Source organism: Anopheles gambiae, chromosome 2, assembly GCF_943734735.2.
Source record: "Anopheles gambiae chromosome 2, idAnoGambNW_F1_1, whole genome shotgun sequence".
Lineage (NCBI taxonomy): Eukaryota > Metazoa > Arthropoda > Insecta > Diptera > Culicidae > Anopheles > Anopheles gambiae.
In genome coordinates, this window is record NC_064601.1 from 14,495,187 (window position 1) to 14,513,574 (window position 18,388).

The following is an 18,388-nucleotide window of genomic DNA, read 5'->3' on the forward strand; positions in this document are numbered from 1 at the left end:
TTAATGGTTAATGTTTTACTCCTGCAGGGACAGCTTCGATGAGATACGGGACTGGAAGGATACGCTCTCTGGAGGCGAGAAGCAGCGTATGGCGATTGCGCGACTATTCTATCATAGGTATGAGAAGCGTGCACTATGTCAATTAAATGAGAGCCTGACAAACGTTTTGAAATACTCCTTACAGACCCAAGTACGCACTGCTAGACGAGTGTACCAGTGCCGTATCGATCGATGTGGAGAGCTGTATCTACGAAACGGCCAAATCGATGGACATCACGCTACTAACCATCACTCATCGTCCAACGCTGTGGTATGTAGAGGCTAAGAACCAAACTCAGAATGCATTCTAACCACAAACCCCCATTTATCGTTTTTGTTGAACAGGAAATTCCACACGCACATCCTGCAGTTCGATGGTCAAGGTGGATGGGTGTTTGAGAAGCTAGAGGAAGGTGCCCAGCAAAAAGTTCCTACGGTGAAAGCCAACCCCACGTCCAGCAGCTAGATCGTCTGTTCGGGTGCAAACTATAGGACAGAATTGTACAGAAAAGCAAAACACAAACAGAGCGGAGCAAGTGGCAGACATACGAACGATGAGATTATTTGAAAGTGTTTGCGTTTAGCATCGTTCTATATCGTTCGGTTTTGTAAAAATAACGCAAAAACAGACAAGCATCACGCCAAAAATGAGTCAAAACGTTGTTTTGGAAGGAAGCCGTGGATAAATATATAATAATGATGTCAGGAGAGGTTTATTTTAAGTGGTTGTAATGGTAAAAACAATGAAAATTTGTGAGTTTGCTGGACAGTGCAGCATTAAGGGAGTAGGATGGGATAAATATTACGACTACGTGTACTACTGCTACGTAGGTTACACGCAGAATCGAGTTGGACACTGTTTTTTGTGAATATGTCAATTTGAATGTTACTTTTTTAATTTGTTCGTACTTAGTGCAATCTTAAATAAAGTTAACCAAACGAATTGTAAGCATAGCTTTTCAATAATTTATGTTTGGATGGTCGGTAAGTACGTTTGTCCAAGTTTACTGCTCACCCCTTATGGATATGTATAGCAGATTGCATACCTCTCAAGCGCACTAGATCGAATCGGGTGTAGGGTAAGCATCGCTTAAAGGAATACGCCTTACAGTTATGCAGTCCGCATGGCAACTACAGCTTATCCGATATTCTACCGCCATTGAAATATTCTGTTCGGATGAGTGGTTTACGTACAGATCAACCCTTTTGTATAAGATTAAGATATGTTTATTTACAAGCACTTGCTTAATCAACCCATAAGCACCACAACGTTCTGCGCAGTTCGCACAATACCGCACAGTTCGTTTGGAATATTGTTTCGTTTTAAAAACAATCGTTAATTTAAACATTCAACACCTGGAAATACGATCAATTGTTTGCTGGTTGCTGGCTTGATTCAAGAGAATAGATCTAGTATAAAAATCGTACATTAACATACATATGCCGTGCGTTTTATGAATAACGCTCCCTACAGTGTGCACGTGCCGTTCGCAATATGCGAGACTCCAAGTGCAGCATAGCGGGAAGAATGTGATGCTGGTCTAAACAATAAATTAAGTACAAGTAAATAGTAAAGCAGTAGCAGCACCAGGTGCGTTAGAATTAATGCGATAAGCGAAAGTTCCTCCGAAGGAGACGACGTTACCCTGACTTCCACCATCGTGTAAGAAGAGACACGCACGGTGGATCGTTTTAAAACCTATAACTAGTTTTTTTTTTCATCTTTTTTCATTTTGATTGCTTGCGATAGTGTTGGAGTATTGTGTAAGATAAAGGTGTCTTTCTTTGAATATGGTTTAAAAACAAATCTATCTTTGCAATTTCATACATAAATGTCGAAGAAATGTGACAGTCCTTTGGAAGCAATTGAAAGCATTAGCCACCCGCCACAGCAGCTTGGTGTTTGGTTGAGGTTCTCTCCAATCTACCCTACTGTTTCTTATCTTCCCTTCATGCTCTTCCTCATGCTTAGTTAGTATGAAGCTTAATACCTATTGCTAAGCTTAAATCGCTTGCCCACGGCCCCATACTACACCCCCGCTGTCGCCTTCTCGTGGCTCACGATCTTCGTTTTGCTGCCCTTGTCGCCCAGAATATAAAAACTCTGAGGCTTGCCATTGCTACCCGTGCTGTACTTGCCGCTGGCGTGCTTTTTCGACTTGCCGCCGCCGGTTTGCCTCTTGGCCGGCGCGTAGTACGTCGGGAACTTGCGCTTGCCCAGCCGCCCCGACCCATCAGACCCGTCGCGCTCGTGCGAGCCCATCTTCAGCAGCGACTTTTCGCGCGGTGCCGCCTCCCACGGTTTGCTCCAGGTCGGAATTTCCTTAATGTCGATCAGCTCGTCGATGTCATCGTGGCGGCGCGAGTTCGGATGGCGGCTCTGCTTCGCGCCGAGCATCTTCTTCAGCACCGGAATGTTCCAGTGGTAGATGCGTGCCGGTTTGCCGTTCGATTTGAATCCAACCGGGACCTACAAAAACACACACACACACAGAGACCGCAGACCGCAGGGTTAGCAAATGAGGACACAGTGCGGGAGGGAGCAGCAGCCGAGGCTCCCCAATCTTACCTGCTTGCCGACGTCCGAAATGCTGTTCAGCGGGGCGTTGTTCGTGTAGTAGTACGGATTCGGGGGCAGCTTGATGACATACATGTGCGAATCGTCCGGACGGCCGTAGTGGCGGGATTCCTCCGCCAGCCGCTTCTTGTGGTGGTTGGTCGCGGGACGTACCTTGCCCAGGCCGAGCTTGCTGCAAAATCAGTACATGCAACGAAATGTCGAACCAGCGTTAGCAACGCGCAATTTCGAAATCGGAGAAACCTATTCACAATTGCTGTCATTCGCCCACGAGCCAGCGTCAGGAAGAAGTGACGCACATTCAGGTGTCGGGGTACTCGGGGAATGAGGATTCTCGATCAATCGAAAAATCAATATTTGAAGTCTCGTCCAAGACGCAGACGAGGCATAGCTCTACGATGCTGACGGCGGGTGTGCTGCAGAAGCGAAGATTGTTTCGCTATTTCGCTACCGAAACGACGTCTTGAAGCCATAGCTATACAATAAGCATGAGTGTGCATTAATGTGGAGATGTGATTTTGGGGTTTTGCTTGTGTTTATCTCTCGCTCTTTGCTCTCTGGCCGTGTGGTGTTGATCGATAATTTGCTACAGGGTAGGTTTTTGCGCATGAAAGATGAGCTCAAAAAAAAAGGCCAACACCAAACACGATTCGGCCGGAGTGTTTTGAGCAGTTTCCAATAGTGAAACAAATATGTGCCACCACGAAAACAGGTATATCTGTGCGTCTTTCTTTGCGTACAGCTGTGTGCAAAATAATTCCAGTGGCAGTTTCTTCGTTCACTGTTGGTATTGTTAGAGCTGACCCATAATTCCATTGAAGGAAATGCAAGTTTATGACATGAATTGATCGATTTTGGCTGCAAATATGCTGTACAAGATCTGTGCTACCTACACGTGCGAAATGCTTGTTCTCCTAATAAAACTATGATTGATTCATGTCCATCATTTTTATTGATTTTTACGCCTATTACTAGTTTTGGGTGGCCTCCTTTCTCAATTATTGCACATTTACACTTGGACCATTCGAGAAGTAACACTTCCTTCTGGAATTCTAGACTAAATTGTCTCCTATTCAGTTAATTTCAATAAAAAAGCTGTTTGATTATTATCATAAGAGCCTTGCGTATGATGATTATCAAGGCTTTCAATATTAAACCATCTAACAGCTGCCACTGTTTTGCACACCACTGTAGATCTATCACCTTCCCAAATTTGCATTAAACACCGGATCTTCTCATCAAAAGCGTGCAAAGGCGTCATAATGATAGGTTTATGATGATCTCCAAAATCAGCTCGAATTGAACAGATCTCGCAGCGATCGCGATCGGCCATCGGCGTTTCACTCTATGCCTGCTTGTCTTGTTTGCCAACGATACGACTTCTATTAATAGATCTCCCCTACCCCAAGCCGTTCGATCGCCCACTTTACTCACCCGAACAGCTCCGCGTTGCTCAGATCCTTCTTGGAGGAAACGTCCAGCGATTTCGGCGCGAACCGATTAGCGTTCTTGTGCGGCCCGTGATGGTGCGCTCCTGCGTCCAGCTCGTTCGACTGCGCTGCACTGCTGTCCATCGCGAGCGTCTTGATGTACGTGATCGGGGTGGACTTTTTGCTGGCCTTGCCGAGCCGGACAGCTTTTCCGGTCACCAGGGACGCTCCGGGGCTCGCGTTCGTGTCGTGGTCGGTCGATATGGTTTTCGCGACGGTGGCCGGTGCCTTCTCCGCCAGTGCGCACCCAAGCACGAGGGTAGCGCCAAGCAGCAACAGTCTGCCGGGCGGGCACGAAAATGGGAAAAAAAGAAAATGAGTTGGAAAATAAATAGTTATTCGCGTATGAATAAATTTTGTCGGCTGTCGAACGACCCCACAGCCCCTGCGTCCGGAGCGGAAGGGGACTGAAACAGATGGGAAATGAATACTTTAGTGTCTTTAGGCCTTAAATGGTACTAAATAGTGCAGCTCGTAGGTAGGCAGGCGGGGGAAAATAAGGTCCGCCTGCAGCGGGCAGGTGTGGTTAATTCTGAGCACGGCAAAACGGGCTAGCAAAGGGGAGAGGCCCTGGCCGGGAGGGCGAAAGAAGCATCTCATCAGTGCGTGCCATTCGCCCCGGAGGACGGGAAATTTGCCATTTTACGCCACTCGCACGGAACACCGGCAATATGTCGTGAAGCATGGCGTCATGCGAGACGATGACGAACGCAAGACGATGTCCACCGACTGTCGGATAGGCTGGAGACGCTGGGCTGGGGCCTCGTGCAGTGCACACTGACACGGTCGCTGGTTCCCCCCATACACACACACCGGCCGGGCCGGTACCGTTAGTATCATTTGCCCGCTGCCCGACGATAAGGGGTTCGCTGTTTGCGCTCTTCTTTGTAGCGTGTGCGTTTTTACTCTTATTGCTGGCTTCTTGCCGTGCCCAGATCGTCATTAAATCAGCCGGAATGGATTGCCGCTTACGGTGCAAGAACCTGCGCCAACAGAACCGTACTGTGTTCTACGGCAAGATCGCGCACGCGCGTGTGTGTGTCTCTCTTTCTCGCTCTCTATAATACGCAACTGACCGTGTAGCGTATAATCCGTAGCTGTTATGTATTATTGATAAGCTGCTGTCGCACAGGACATTAGCACCTGGAGCATCGAGATCGTGCAAAGGAGAGTTGCAGAATCGCGATCGTGATCGTGCGTCGATAGTCGATCGGATCGGGGAGGATTTTTAGGCCTCCCTCCTGTTTCCTTCGGTACACGATCGAGATGGGAATGGGAGAGGAGGAAAACAGCAAATCGAGGACGTCCCGAGATGGATGTGTGCATTCCAAACGGGGTTGACCATTTGCGGTCATAATACCGCCCATGAGTGTGTGTGTGCGTGTGTGTGTGTGGGAAGGCACCCTATTGCGGAAGAGGTCCCAGTTTTGGTTCCCGATTCGATTCGGGGTGGGAATTGCGATCACTCTGTCCACATACTGTCCAGGTATGGTACCGGCTAGGGCGCGGTGTACATCGCGTATCCATATCTGTTCGATACCGAACTGGGAGTGAGAAAAGTTAGAAGCAAAAAATAAACCCCCGTGCCCCCCATTCGTGGACCCATTTCTATTGCGGATCTACTGCAATGCTGTTCGGATCGATCGGATCGATCTGTTCCAGAAAACCAAAGCCAAAGGGTCATAAAAAATAAGCTGTTCCGACTAGAGCGGCGTTGTTCTAGCGGCAAACTTCACAATGGTCATTCTCTACCGTATCCTCCTCCTTCTCCTCCCCTTACTATTGCGCTTCTAGAACACATCAACACCCCCCCAACCTGTCAGCGAACTCAACCGAAGCGCGGCGCTGGACCATTTTGTTTTTATCGTCCACCCAAACGTACCCTGCACCCAACGCCGTGCGGATGGATTTTCGCGCTTTTCTGGCAATTATCGCGATACGGTCGGATTGCGCGAAATCACCCCGTAACGAGTTGGCGTTCTTGGAGCGGGCCAAATTCTTCAAGTGTTGGGCCGTTGGGCGGAGAACTGGGTGTATTGTTTGGACGCGTGCGAGGAGCTTTCGCGCCAGCCGCCCAAAGGGAAAGGGTTGCAGGGGGAATTGCTGTTTTCCTCTGTACGCTTTTCTGCCCACTGTAAGCTAGAAAACAGCTTCAGTCATCGTTTGCTTCTATTTTGGAATGTTTTTTTGTTGCTGCTGCTTTTTTGTTTATTGCGCTTTCCGCATTGTGCGGTCTTGTGTGTGGTGCTTTTGTTGTTTTGGGGTCGTCTTCATTTCTTGCGGTTGCGGTCTGCTCGGAATAATAGAACGCTCGGAAGTGCCTCCGTTCTATTGACCTTTGCTGTTGGTCCGGTACTTGTCTGGCAAGCCATGGCCCATGTCTCCCTGCCCGGTAAACCTGTTCATCATTCTTGCTAGCGCTGCTTGGGTGGTTCCAGCGGCATGCCCGGTCAGGCCGATGCTACTACAGTTAGAACAACCGACGGGAAGCATGAACTCATGCTGTAAATGGTGACCAGTGGGTGAAGTGAAGTTTGCTTGATAATTACCTCACGAAAGCCCTCCGCAACAAAAACCTGACCCGTCATCGTCACCGAACCCAATTTTCGGTTCGCCGAGGGTTTGGTGAGGAATCAATTTGAACGACGACACAGCTACGCTGACGGGGCTGGAATTTGTGCGGCGCAATTGCCGTGCCGTGTCCTGAAGTTTTATTTTTGTGCGTTTTATGGTGCAATTAGAGCGATGATGTCATGCGATAAAAATTTATCATTGTTAAGTTGCTCTGCTTCGGCTGATGAGTAATATGGTGAGCGGGAATAAGGTTTTTTCGTTCGGGTTTGGCGCAAATAAAAAGTTCTTCCCATTTGCGCACTGGAAGTACGGATGATAGAATTTTACCGTTTCGTTGCAATGATTGTTTCAGTTATTCAGAATGATCGGAATTTTTCGACTAACATTGGAATAGCCATCAACAAAAAAACCCTATGAGTAATGCTTTTGAATAAATTTGTTATCGTTATCGTGCTCAACGGTCACTGCTTGAGGGATTTTGAAATTCAAACTTCAAAGATCGCTTTAAATCAGAGTAGATAGTATGATTTTGTTCACGAAATAGAATGAATGTTGTTTAGTAGGTATTAGGGCATGAGCACAAGATCATATCCAGTTTACAGTTTATTCAGGCAACTAGCTGAAAAGATCGGGGTGCGGATAGCCACAAATGGCTTCTAATTGCATGCTTTTGCGAAACCATTAGTTACGGATCCACCAGTCCGCTAAAGTTTAACGACCTTAGCTGGAAGATAATCGTCGAGATGCCGAAATATTAGTATTATTACATTTAAGCAGGATCATGCAATAATTAAATCATTCCTTTAAAAAAGAGAAGATTTAATATAAACTACAAGATTGGATGTATAAAAGCGGAAGAAAACATAATTCAAATACTTAAACTTGGCTAGGAGCGCAAAAAAAAAAACACATTTACCGAATTATGGCGTAATTCTGGAACAAAAACGATTAATCCAAACTGAATTATATCAACTTAATCAAGATATGCTTGATGGAAAAATGGAACTAGATTACGATAACGCTTGCTAAAGATCAACCGAAACCATTTGTGTGCCTGCACACATCGGTTCACTCACATCAACAGATTAATCGCCGAACTGATGTAAACACGACCTTTAATACAGCAAGAAAAATCGGCAATCTCATTCGCCAATTAATTATGCATGAAAGACTACTTCAAACACACCACCGGTGGCCCGTTGGCTAATATTCCCTCAACCCATACGTTGCGGTCGGGGAGCGCCCGGTGCGAAATTTACATCTGTCAACATTGTTTGAATAATTGTCTCACGGCCCCGAAAACTAACATTTCTATCTAGCTGCCCAACCTAATTCGACACCACCACGATAGACCTTTGAGGGAGGGACGACGGTGAGCTAAGGAGACGATAGAAATTTCACCACAGTTCTTCCAATATCAACTCCGACGGCCCGTTCTGGTGTCGCGTTCACATTAATTGGGGACACCAAAAAAAAATCCTAAGAAAGGCAAAAAAAAGTACATCGACACTGGGACACATCGGTGTGGCTTTCGGATTGTTTGCCGTTTCGACCACTACTTTTCTCCCCAAACCAATGCTAAGCTAATCTAAGCTCATTCATTAGGCCAATTAGGTGGACGCTCGGGGGTCCACTCCCCGTACCCTTTCGGGGCGTTGGAGCGGGAGCTGCGAGAAGCTAGTTTGGTGTTTTTTTTTCTTTTCGGGGCTCTAATTTCCTTTGCGGTGGAGGAGAACGCGATCGATAGAGAAAGCTAAGCCGATAGGAAGCAAGGGAGGAAGGTTTTTTTCCGGAATTGGGCTTTTCAAGCTTGACCAGAAAGTGGAAATCTTTTCCGTTAAATAAATCATTTCTTTCCACTCACTTTTTTTGCGGTTTTGCAAAACAATGCAAACATCAAAAAACGGCTCAATGCTGGAGAAAGAAGAAAAAACCATCACTCTACTTTTACTGTGGCTTATGTTTAGCCGTGCCGCGATGATTTTCGTACGCATTTTATTCGCTATTTTGCCGGTGGAAGCAAACGAAACAAAAAAAAAAACAAACAAACAAACAGACACACACGAGCGGAAGGTAATAGAAATTGGAGGAGGAAAAATCAATCAAACCAATCCCATCCCTCAATCGGCACAGATTTCCACCGGTTAAAAGACAAATAAATAATGGGAAAACGGCAATAGCTTTCCAGCGCTAAATGGGTAACAAGCGGCCCAAACCCTCCACTTATTTCGATTGGTCAATCGATCCCGAAGCTTTAGTGACTTTCTCATTAGCGTCAGCGGCGAGAGTGAGTTGTTTTATTATTATTAAGTTCACAATTAACCAACTGTTGCATTCCGGTCTGAGAATGCGGTCAGACACAGTATGAAAGGGCGTCGCAGCTTCCCAGTGGCGGTGGTTGTCGGTTTTATGACAGATTTTCGATAGCTACGAAAGGGCAGATGGGGCAGCGAGTGCTACTGAAATTCTTTCTCGCATGGCTCCGTGCGTAATAGAGAACAAACACACTGAGGCACGCCCCGGCCACTCATCTCAAGACGGCCATCAAATCAAACAACGTCCCGCCGAAACGGGACGGAACATCAATTCGTCGGTTCCTTCCTTCGATTTTCACTGAACGATCGAACGATCGGCATGATCGTAAAAATATTCCATCACTCGGAGGATGCACTTGGCCGTGCATCCAACCCGGGCCCATCACACACTTTAATGACTCATTTTACTCTTCCGAACCAATAAATTAAATGAAAAAAAAACGACCGCGATGGTGAACAAATAAAGCGATCGTCGGGAAAACGGGTCAATGGGGTTTTGATGGGAGATGTTGAAGCTCTCGCCGTAGCCCCCCAATAAGTATGCTTTTAATGAATCTTGGTGATCGTAAAAAAATGGGTCCCCGCATCTCCCTCCCGAATACCCCCACCGGGTGGTGTGGATAAAATCGTCCGTCACGGCGGGGAAACCGTCGTGTCCCGGTTCGTTCTCCTTCGCCGGCCGGCTCGAGATCTTTCGTTCTTATCTTTTACCACGGCACCGGCACACCTGTATGTCGCCGCCTGCCGTTACGAAAACGCACCCCCAAATCTAAACCGTTAGCGACGTTCTCAAGTGTATGAGTGTGTGTGTGTGTGTGTGGGTATCTATGCATGATATCTCGTGTAAAATCTCGCCGGCCGGCAAGCAAAAAAAAGCCAGGCAGAACCTTCCCGTTTTGCGCAACCACTTACTTCTTCGTCAGTAAAACGGGAGATAATGGCAAAATAACGTAAAAGCAGAAGAAAATAATACAAAAAAACCCATGGAAAGATTCACGATTTTAACCCGCAAAATAGATCCATTCAGGCGGGGGGAGGAGGAGGAAAGAATGGTAAAGCTATTAGGGTTGGCACAGGGAGCAGGATGGCAGGCAGGGAGGGGCTGGATGGGGAAGCTAGTTGCAATTAGGCGATGAAATTAGGATGAGCATACAAGCGAGCCGCGTCACAGCAGGTGCGTTAATGGGACTTTTTGCTGATCGTCATCGTCACCAGCTGGTTCTTTACCGGGCTGGCTCCCTTTTTGGGGTGGTTGGGCTGGGGCCTGCACCCATCTACAAGCTGACGCCTACATGCGGCTCAATAAACGCGCAATTACCTTTGCGAGCTTTCTAATGAGGTCGCCGATCAGTGTGGTGCGGTTTGTGCGCGCGAAAGACTTCAACGAGCGAGCAGAACAGGAACGGAACGGATAATATTGTCGACACTGAAGATGATTCTTCTTTTTTTATGAAATCTTCCTTCATGACTTCCATCATATGAAATATTGATATAAACTTAACGTAAATTTTTGTGATTGTTTTTTAAATTTCACGATCATATATTGTATAATCGTATACAATAAACCAAGCGGTGGCTGGACATGACAGAGCCGTGTGAATAACTATGCTTAGGAAAATGAGCTAATGAGCGCCATTAAACCTCAAATTAGACATCATTCGAGCATCATTAGCGCTAATAGTCACATCGTAAATCGGTACATCCGGAATTGCTTGTTAAATAGGACATTTTGATCGATCTTACGTACGTTTATTGATTTATTTTCTTGCAGGTTGCATTTTATGACATTTTGCTGCTTATTGTACGATAAGATCGCCCATAACATAATGAGCATCAATTTGAAAAGCAAATAATTAATCATTTTCTCTATTTTTTTTTAAAGAAATTTCACACTGAATGTTTGTTTCAAATTATGCAACTTTTTGAAGCTAAATGATTTAAATAATAAGCCACAAATCGCACGCCTGAAGTTTGATACGCAGATTGTGTCTGTTTTGTTTATCGTGCAAAAGAATCAACCGGAATGCAATTAATTTCCCAATCCCGTTTTCGTTGTCAGCCAGCTGCCTGATTCGGACGATAAATATTCATCACACACAGCCCAACGTTCTGGTTTTTCAATTTGTTCCATCGCGCATCACGCCTTGCGGGCCGCAAACACACGGATGGCGAAATTGGCCGATCCTTTATGCAGGTGAAGAAACCACCCAACAACGGCAACATTAAAACGAAAACACACACACGCAAAAAACTATGTTGCGATCATGCTGTGCGCGTTCTTTCACGTTTCCCCACGGCAGATCGTACCTTCTTTGAACGAAAACGTAAAAAAAAAAACATCCAACTCCTGACCCACCCTGAGTGTGCCAATGATTAATGCTTTTGCGGGTGAAATTTTCGGTGTCAAAAATAATGATTCTCGATTTTTGTTGTTTTGCTCCTATCTCACTCCCAGCTCCCGCGGGGTGTGATGGCCCTGTGAAAGCACAGCACAATTCACAGCGCCCAAATTCAGCGCCCCGCGACTACGCAAAAGCAACAAGAAAGAAAAAAAAATAAACCAACAACCAGGCGTCTAATTTGCACTGTCTGATACGGCGGGACACACACACATACACACGCAGAGAGCAAACAGCTTTGCACAGTTTGTTTTACTCCAATTTATTCCTCCAAATGGGGCGGGTTTGGGTGGTTTTATGTTGTGTTGTGTTGTTTTTTTCATTCACTGATCGTGGCTGATCGTGATCCCGTAGCTTAAATTGCAATTGCGGCCCATTTCCTCAGGGGTCACAGCGGTGCGTGTGCAAATGTGCACAAATTGGGGACGCTTTGGGATGCAGTTCCCTGCCCCTGCCGATGAGGGTTTGAAAAATCACGAGTTTTGATCGAGCCCGGTTAGACGCGCAAAATAATTGGCAAATCGGGTAGTACCCCTTTTGCCCCCGGGAGGGATAGAAGAGCCGAGTCGAGTTTTTGCTCCCGTTTTCCCCTTGGGAAGAGAAAAGCACCCCCCGCTGCGATGGGAAGCAAGCGGCCGGAATGGGGTTCGCTTATCGGGATCGGCAGCCATCGAAGCGGGAGATACCCCATCATCATCATCAGCAGCACCAGCCACAGCAACATCAGCCCCATCTTCAGCACGGTCCGAGGGGGTTGTTTTCGTGTTTCTAAAACTCTCCAAAACGATTTTCTATTTAATTCTAGCGTCCCGAAACCGGTGGACAGCGATCGTGACGCTGGTCGCTTCATCGCCCAGCCCTCGATCGGAACTTCCGATTGTGTCCCGCACCATCCATCCCGTTAGCTCTGTGCATGGGGTTAGCTCGTTAAAAGGGTGGTGGTGGTGGTGAGTGTTTAAAGGCCACCAAATGAAGTGACGAGACGGATTAATCATAGCAGCTAATGCGCGGGAACTAGCAAACGAGGGAGATTTAAAACGAAGGCAGCAGAATGTAGGCTGACTGATGAGAAAGGAAGCGATTGCGATCGAAGCAAGCAGATCGTCAATTTTCTGCTCTTTTTTGTCGCGTTTTTGCTTCATTCTAAATAAACAAACAAGGAAGGAGCGACGGCTCTAGCAGTGAATGTAACCGTAATTTAAAAACAAAATAGAAGAAAGGAAGGAAGTATCTATTTACAAAATAAAACGTTTAGTAAAACAATTGGAATTACAAATGCGTGCCACACTACTCGCTGAAAATGTCCGCACAGAGGAGATAATTGATAAAGTTGGAGGGGGAAAAATGAAGCAAACTGTTCGTTCCACTTTGTGGGTTTAAAATGAAAAACTATTTGAGGGGAGCAACAAAAAAATTGTAAATTTCGCTTTTCTCTGTACAACACAATCACTCTTGTGCAAACATTATAAAAGAGGGCGGTTGTGTATGTGAGTTTGTTATAATAGAAATGAATAATAGAAACGAGTAACATTCGCCCGGTGACGGGTTGCGTCTTGTGCAATGCAGGAGAAAGACTTATAAATGTTTAAAACTCCTCTCAACGCTGCAGACAGCACAACGCCCAAAATATACGAGTCTTTATCCAAACACCCATCATCAGCTCCGGACTCCGGGGCGATGCGTCACACACCAACACCACCAGCACGGAATGCGTCCTCCACGGCACACAAACAAACGAAACGAGCGCATTATTCTAGCCGCGTTTTCTCACCCGTCCGCGAGCGGGCTAAGATGTGCTTCCGCATCTTTCGTTAGAGCACGCCATCATCGCCATCACACTGGCGCATCTTCACAATGACCCTCGTACGTTTGGCGCACGCGGCGTGTGAACCGGCAACCTTCAAACCCGACCGCTTTCCCACCCTGGAGCCGCCCGCCCGCGGTGCCGTTTTTATTCTTTACCACAACTGCTAGTGCTGCTAAGTTCTTGGCTCATGTGAGTCACGGGCAGCGCAGCTCAAAATTCACTTGTCGACCCCACGGGGTTGGCTCATCTTCACATTCTTCTGCCCAGGTATGCCTTACCCACCCCAGTTGCTCCTCCCCCCCGCCCCAGCTTCCCCTCGCACTTATCAGTTGCCTCCCGTCGGAGGAACCGGGTTTTAACTTGTCAACCTGTCCTCCCTTGGCTTGGACAAAACCTGATACCCGTCCGTAGCTGCACCGGTCATAACCATTAAGCCGCCGTCCACCGCACACTTCTAAACGGTACCGTTGGGTATGGTGCCTCCCTTCCTCCCGGTCGCTCCTCCATCCCTCGGTCCCCTTAGGAATGCAAAAGAAAATGGCAAATACGCAACGAGAGGGTGCCTTTGCGCATACCATTCTGCATATACCGTCTATTCTTGCGTGTGTTTGCGTGCATGTGTGTGTGGTGTTTTTACCCTTCCTTTCTTTGCAATCTGTTTTTTTTTTTTGCTTTTTTGCTTTTCTCGGAATAACCCACCCGAAGGGAAGAACCGATGCATGCGTCCCCAAGGCTCGAGATGCAAGCATCCAAAACTGCCCTCGGGAAAAAGGGGACAAGCGAAGGGTGGGCGAGGAAAGATCTAATGCCCCCGCGGCACCGGACCGATTCGTTCCGCCGACTGACCGTTGGGACCGCAAAATTTATGGATTTCGTTTGTTGCATTTCGTTGGTGCAGCACCATGCATGTGGGGGGCAGGCGCACTCCGGGGCGTTGCGTTTTGGAATATTAAATTCTGGAAATGTGCAATCGCCAATTCTTCTTCTGCCAGTGGCCTGTTCCGGTGCGGCGCGCCGTCCACTACCACCCGGTTTGCGCAAAAGCCTGCTTTTCGAGTTTTGTGTCTTTCTTTTTCGTGTGTGTGTTTGGTGTTGTGCCGAGGGCGCCATTGCACACTGGAGATGATTCGCTGCACTGCAGCACAGTGAGAAAGCATAAGAACCCTGGGTCCACTGGGACTCGTGGACCAATGAATCATCTGCTTTTGTGTGTGTGCATGTGTACGTGTGTGTGTGTGGAGCGCCACGCCGGACGGATGGTAGAAGGATGGGATGGCTTTAGCATTACTTGCTTTTTTGCGCAGCATCACCATCATCTCCGGCCGGACGGACGGAGGGAACCAAATTTCCTCGGAATTTTCGACCACCGCGAAGCAGAACGCGTTCGGGTCGAGCAGGCACGCACCTCGGAAGCTGCCTTCTTCTTTCGGTGGCTTCCCACAATAGACAGTTGCCCCCTTTGACGGCCTCTTTCCGTGCAAGCTGTTCCTGGATTTGGACGGTTATTAAACGGGTACTTACGAAAATCGATTGCCAAACATCGTGTCGTGTCGGAGTTGGGTAAGTGCTCCTAGTAGCTGCCACGCTGCTCTGCTCGAACGTTACTGTCACTAAGCACGGGAAGCACACGCAAAACTATTAGCTCGCCTATCGAAGCAAGCGGTGGAAAACACTTGCACTTCAAACCGTTTGCAAACCACTTGCCAACACTTTGTTTTCTCACTTAAATTAAACAGCAATTCTAAAAAAAAGCCTACCAAAAAAGCTACCCAGACACCTTTCTTTGCACACTCTCTTTAGCTGTCGCTCACGTGCGGAAAAATTGAATGGAAAATCGCGCTCTGCACAGCAATCGTGCAATCCGTTCGCGTTGACGGAACCGGACAGAATGAAGTGATCGCACTGGTTGGTCTGCGCAGGAAAAGCTTCGCTGGTAACGCACACCGGCCGGATCGGTGGTGGTGGTGGTGGTGAAGGTGATGCGCAAGATAGCAGGCGTAACGTTCGGCGCGCGTAGAAACGTTTCGGCGTGCACGGATCAAGTTTCGCTCGACGACTGACGACTGAGAGAGCGCGGTGAGTGAGCGTGAGTGGCCGTGGTCAGCTTCGGGTGGCGACCACCGTGATGCTGCGCGGAGGGTTTTCGATGCAGGGGGGGATGGAGGGGGGGGTTATTATAGGGGTGCGTTTGAGGGTGAAAGGGTGGTGTGGAGTCCCGAACGAGTGGCGAGTGATCGGCAAAGCGAGCGAAAGTCATCGGGAAGGTAAGTTCCCGCAGAATGCACAGTGGGATTGGCGTTTTCAAAATGAATTTCAAAATAAGGGGAATAGGGTCGAGATTTCAAGGAATTGGCTGTTCTGGTTGAGGTTAAATATTACTAAATCTTTGATTGTACTTCATTTTTAAAAATCCTGTTTAAAATTGATAATGTTGTACTTCAAAAAATGTTCCAAATTGGATCCGCTTGAGCATTAGATGCATCATTTTCACTACACACTACATTGCAAAAGCTTAAGTTTCTTGGGTTTAAAATGCATTGAATCGTTTCATCTGGCGGTCTTGTGATACAAGCATGTCCGTCATTGGTTCAAGCCCCGAATGGACCGTGCACCCATACGTAAGAGTGATATATGCGTGGAATTGAAGGTATTTTAAAGTTATGTACTTTATCTCGCCAAACTTTGTAATTTGTGTAGTTTAATATTTTTCTGGGGGAGATAATCGAAACCTTAAATCGATTGCTCGCGACTCTGTTGAGTTCGCTAGCCGTTGAATTTCAAGAACTTTGATCAGGGGCGGATTAAGCACTACGCGGACGTGGGGCCCTTAGAACTCGAGAGGCCCCGAAAAAGGATCCCACCACCTGCTCATAAGTAAATTTGCTTCTCAATCCTTCTCTAGTTTAGAATTACTCATACAACTTCTCGCTGAACACGTCAGAAAGGCCCACATTCGTGTGACAGCTTAGGTCCTCCAATCGTGTTAAGCCGCCCCTGGCTTTGATACAACAGTCTCATTCTTTCCTACTTCCTAGAGGATACAATAGAAATTATCTGTTTCGCTGTAGTCTCGATCCAATTTGTTATTCCAGAAGAACGGTCGGATCACATCGCTTTTATAGCCTTTACACAGTCTTGGAACATAGAGTTGTAATGGATATCTAAGGCAACTTCCTGCACATTAATACACAGTTGATGGCTTAGCAAAATGATGATCATAACATCTTCAAATGTCCCAGCTTTAAACCAGTTTCTTCTCGTATATATTGGGATATTACTTAACACCTCGCTTTGATCTTTTCCAAACTTATACCTAAGAAAAATACTACAATTGAAACATCATATTACCTTCCACCGAGCAGCATCTTTCCCATAGTGAGGAGCGTAAGCCACTCAGCTCCAAAGCCCCACCAGCGGCGAACGGACATGGCAGGCACGCAACTCGTTCCCAGGGCCAAGGCTGACTTTTGCAGGTGGCCCTCCGCTCGTCTATCGGGGAATGAAATGTGAGAGCCCAACCGAACGAGCCTGGGCGCATGTGATGGGCGCGTACATCATCGCCATCATCATCACCATCATCATCGCTGTCGGTCGTTTATGACCGTGGCGCAGGTGAGTACCAGCCATCATCTTCCTCTGCGTAAAAAAAAGACGCGCGCGCCCGCGATCTTCACATGTACATACATATATATTTCTAGCGCGCTTTGCACTGTTCTCATCGCCCTGCTGCTTCCCGCTCCGTCCGTTCGTCGACAGTCGGCCAATTTTATGTTTCGCTTTTCTTTCTCTCTGATTCCGCTGCTCTGCGCTTCTCCGGTTCGGTCGTTCTGTTTGCACCCATGGTGGATGAAGAAGGGAGGGGGAGGGGGGGGCATGCAAGGGTGGCATAAAAGCATCCCAGAAAAGCAAACGATCACACCACGCAAGACAAACGATCCCTTCTAACGCGTACACTGCAGCCTACTGCCCGCCACGGGAGGGGTGTGGGATGGCCACGGTGGGGTCGGCAGAGCGCCCAGAGGTGTGTGAGAAGGAAAGTAAACGCATCCCGAAAACAAAATGCATCATCCCAAGCGCGTAGGCCCACACACACGCACACAGGGCATGGGATGACACGGAGAGGGCAATGGGAGAGGAGGCGATGAAGGGGGGTGGTATGAAGAACAGGGATGGAAACAACTCACACACAAACCAAAAGTAGCCCCCGCGCAGCGCGATGCACAATCCAGCACGCTGTTCGAACAACACGATGGCGCTTCTGCATTTTTCATACACCACCACCGCCCAGCATCTTGGGAGTGCAACCCCCCTCCCCGCACGTCCCCCCGCACCTGGCCACCCCACTGTCCCCGCAGTCGGACAAGACGTCCCATTGTAATACTTTCCTGCGGCTTGGGATGGTTGGAGAAGCCCACAAAACTAGGACAAGTACCGTGTGGGCACCAAGTGGTTGGGTGCTGCCAATGGCTTAGATTGCCGCTGCCGTACAGGGAGGGGGGGGGAGGTTGGATAGATTGAGCTTCCCCTCCTCTTCCCCCTTTGGCACCGATGTATGAGCATTTAGGTGCAGCGCAAGCGATCACGAAATGCGGTCAGCGCTTCCAAGAATGGCGTTTTGGGATGATTTGCGAGGATTATCCGATTGCTATGGTGAGGGGGAGGGGGTAACGGGGTAAGGGAGGTTAGGAGGTGGAGGAATTTTTCGTTTCCCAAGAGGTACGACTTTTAGCCCCCGATCCTCTCATAGCGATCCCCGGTGGCATGGCAGTGTCTTTCCCGGGCGCTGGACACGAAACGGTCGCCAAGAATAGGGCTTAGAGCGCGGGAAGAGCGAAGCACAGGGAGAGAGAGAGTGAGTGAGAAAGGCAAACGAAGGCTTACCATTCCATTCCGAACAAGTTGCAAAAGTGAAGAAGCGATGATTCGACGAAGCTGTCGAACACGGACGAGAACACGCCGGACGCTCTGACACACGGTTAGGCAAAACTTTCTCGCCACCACTCGGGAGCGCCAAACGACCCCCTCCCGTCTGTACGTTGGATCAATGAAACAAGGCGTAGCAGCGTGCTGAAGATGGAACTTCTTGCCATACCTTCTATCTACTCCCCTTGCCTTCCTCCGGTTGGATTTACCCCTATAGGGTGACGATCCTCGATCGATCGTGTGCGATTCTGCTTGCCGTATGC

General features: G+C 47.9%; 2 protein-coding genes across 8 annotated transcripts in view; one reads left to right on the forward strand and one right to left on the reverse strand.

The window, feature by feature from the left end:
* Nucleotides 1-982, forward strand: part of LOC1281041 (ATP-binding cassette sub-family D member 1) — a 15,600-nt gene extending 14,618 nt beyond the window's left edge. For all 7 annotated transcript variants that reach the window (XM_061652042.1, XM_320975.6, XM_061652043.1 and 4 more), the window contains 3 exons: nucleotides 28-117; nucleotides 185-310; nucleotides 385-982. In XM_061652042.1, the coding sequence (XP_061508026.1) occupies nucleotides 28-117; nucleotides 185-310; nucleotides 385-505 (337 nt within the window). In that variant the 3' untranslated portion in view covers nucleotides 506-982. The remainder of the gene's footprint in view (nucleotides 1-27; nucleotides 118-184; nucleotides 311-384) is intronic.
* On the reverse strand, nucleotides 817-18,384 carry LOC3290551 (uncharacterized). Its single transcript, XM_550737.4, has 6 exons — nucleotides 18,084-18,384; nucleotides 16,551-16,838; nucleotides 14,724-15,330; nucleotides 4,052-4,387; nucleotides 2,609-2,789; nucleotides 817-2,509 (listed from the first exon to the last, which is right to left on the reverse strand). The coding sequence occupies exons 3-6, from the start codon at nucleotides 14,741-14,743 to the stop codon at nucleotides 2,069-2,071; spliced, it is 978 nt and encodes a 325-aa protein (XP_550737.4). The 5' UTR covers nucleotides 14,744-15,330; nucleotides 16,551-16,838; nucleotides 18,084-18,384; the 3' UTR covers nucleotides 817-2,068.
* Nucleotides 18,385-18,388: the final 4 nt, after the last annotated feature.

Coding starts and splice junctions, on each gene's coding strand:
- LOC3290551 (XM_550737.4), bottom strand. CDS start 14,743: ATGTTTGGCAATCGATTTTC. Junction 4,388..14,723: donor ATGTTTGGCAATCGATTTTC/GTAAGTACCCGT, acceptor CCCGCCCGGCAG/ACTGTTGCTGCTTGGCGCTA. Junction 2,790..4,051: donor AGCAACGCGGAGCTGTTCGG/GTGAGTAAAGTG, acceptor CTGATTTTGCAG/CAAGCTCGGCCTGGGCAAGG.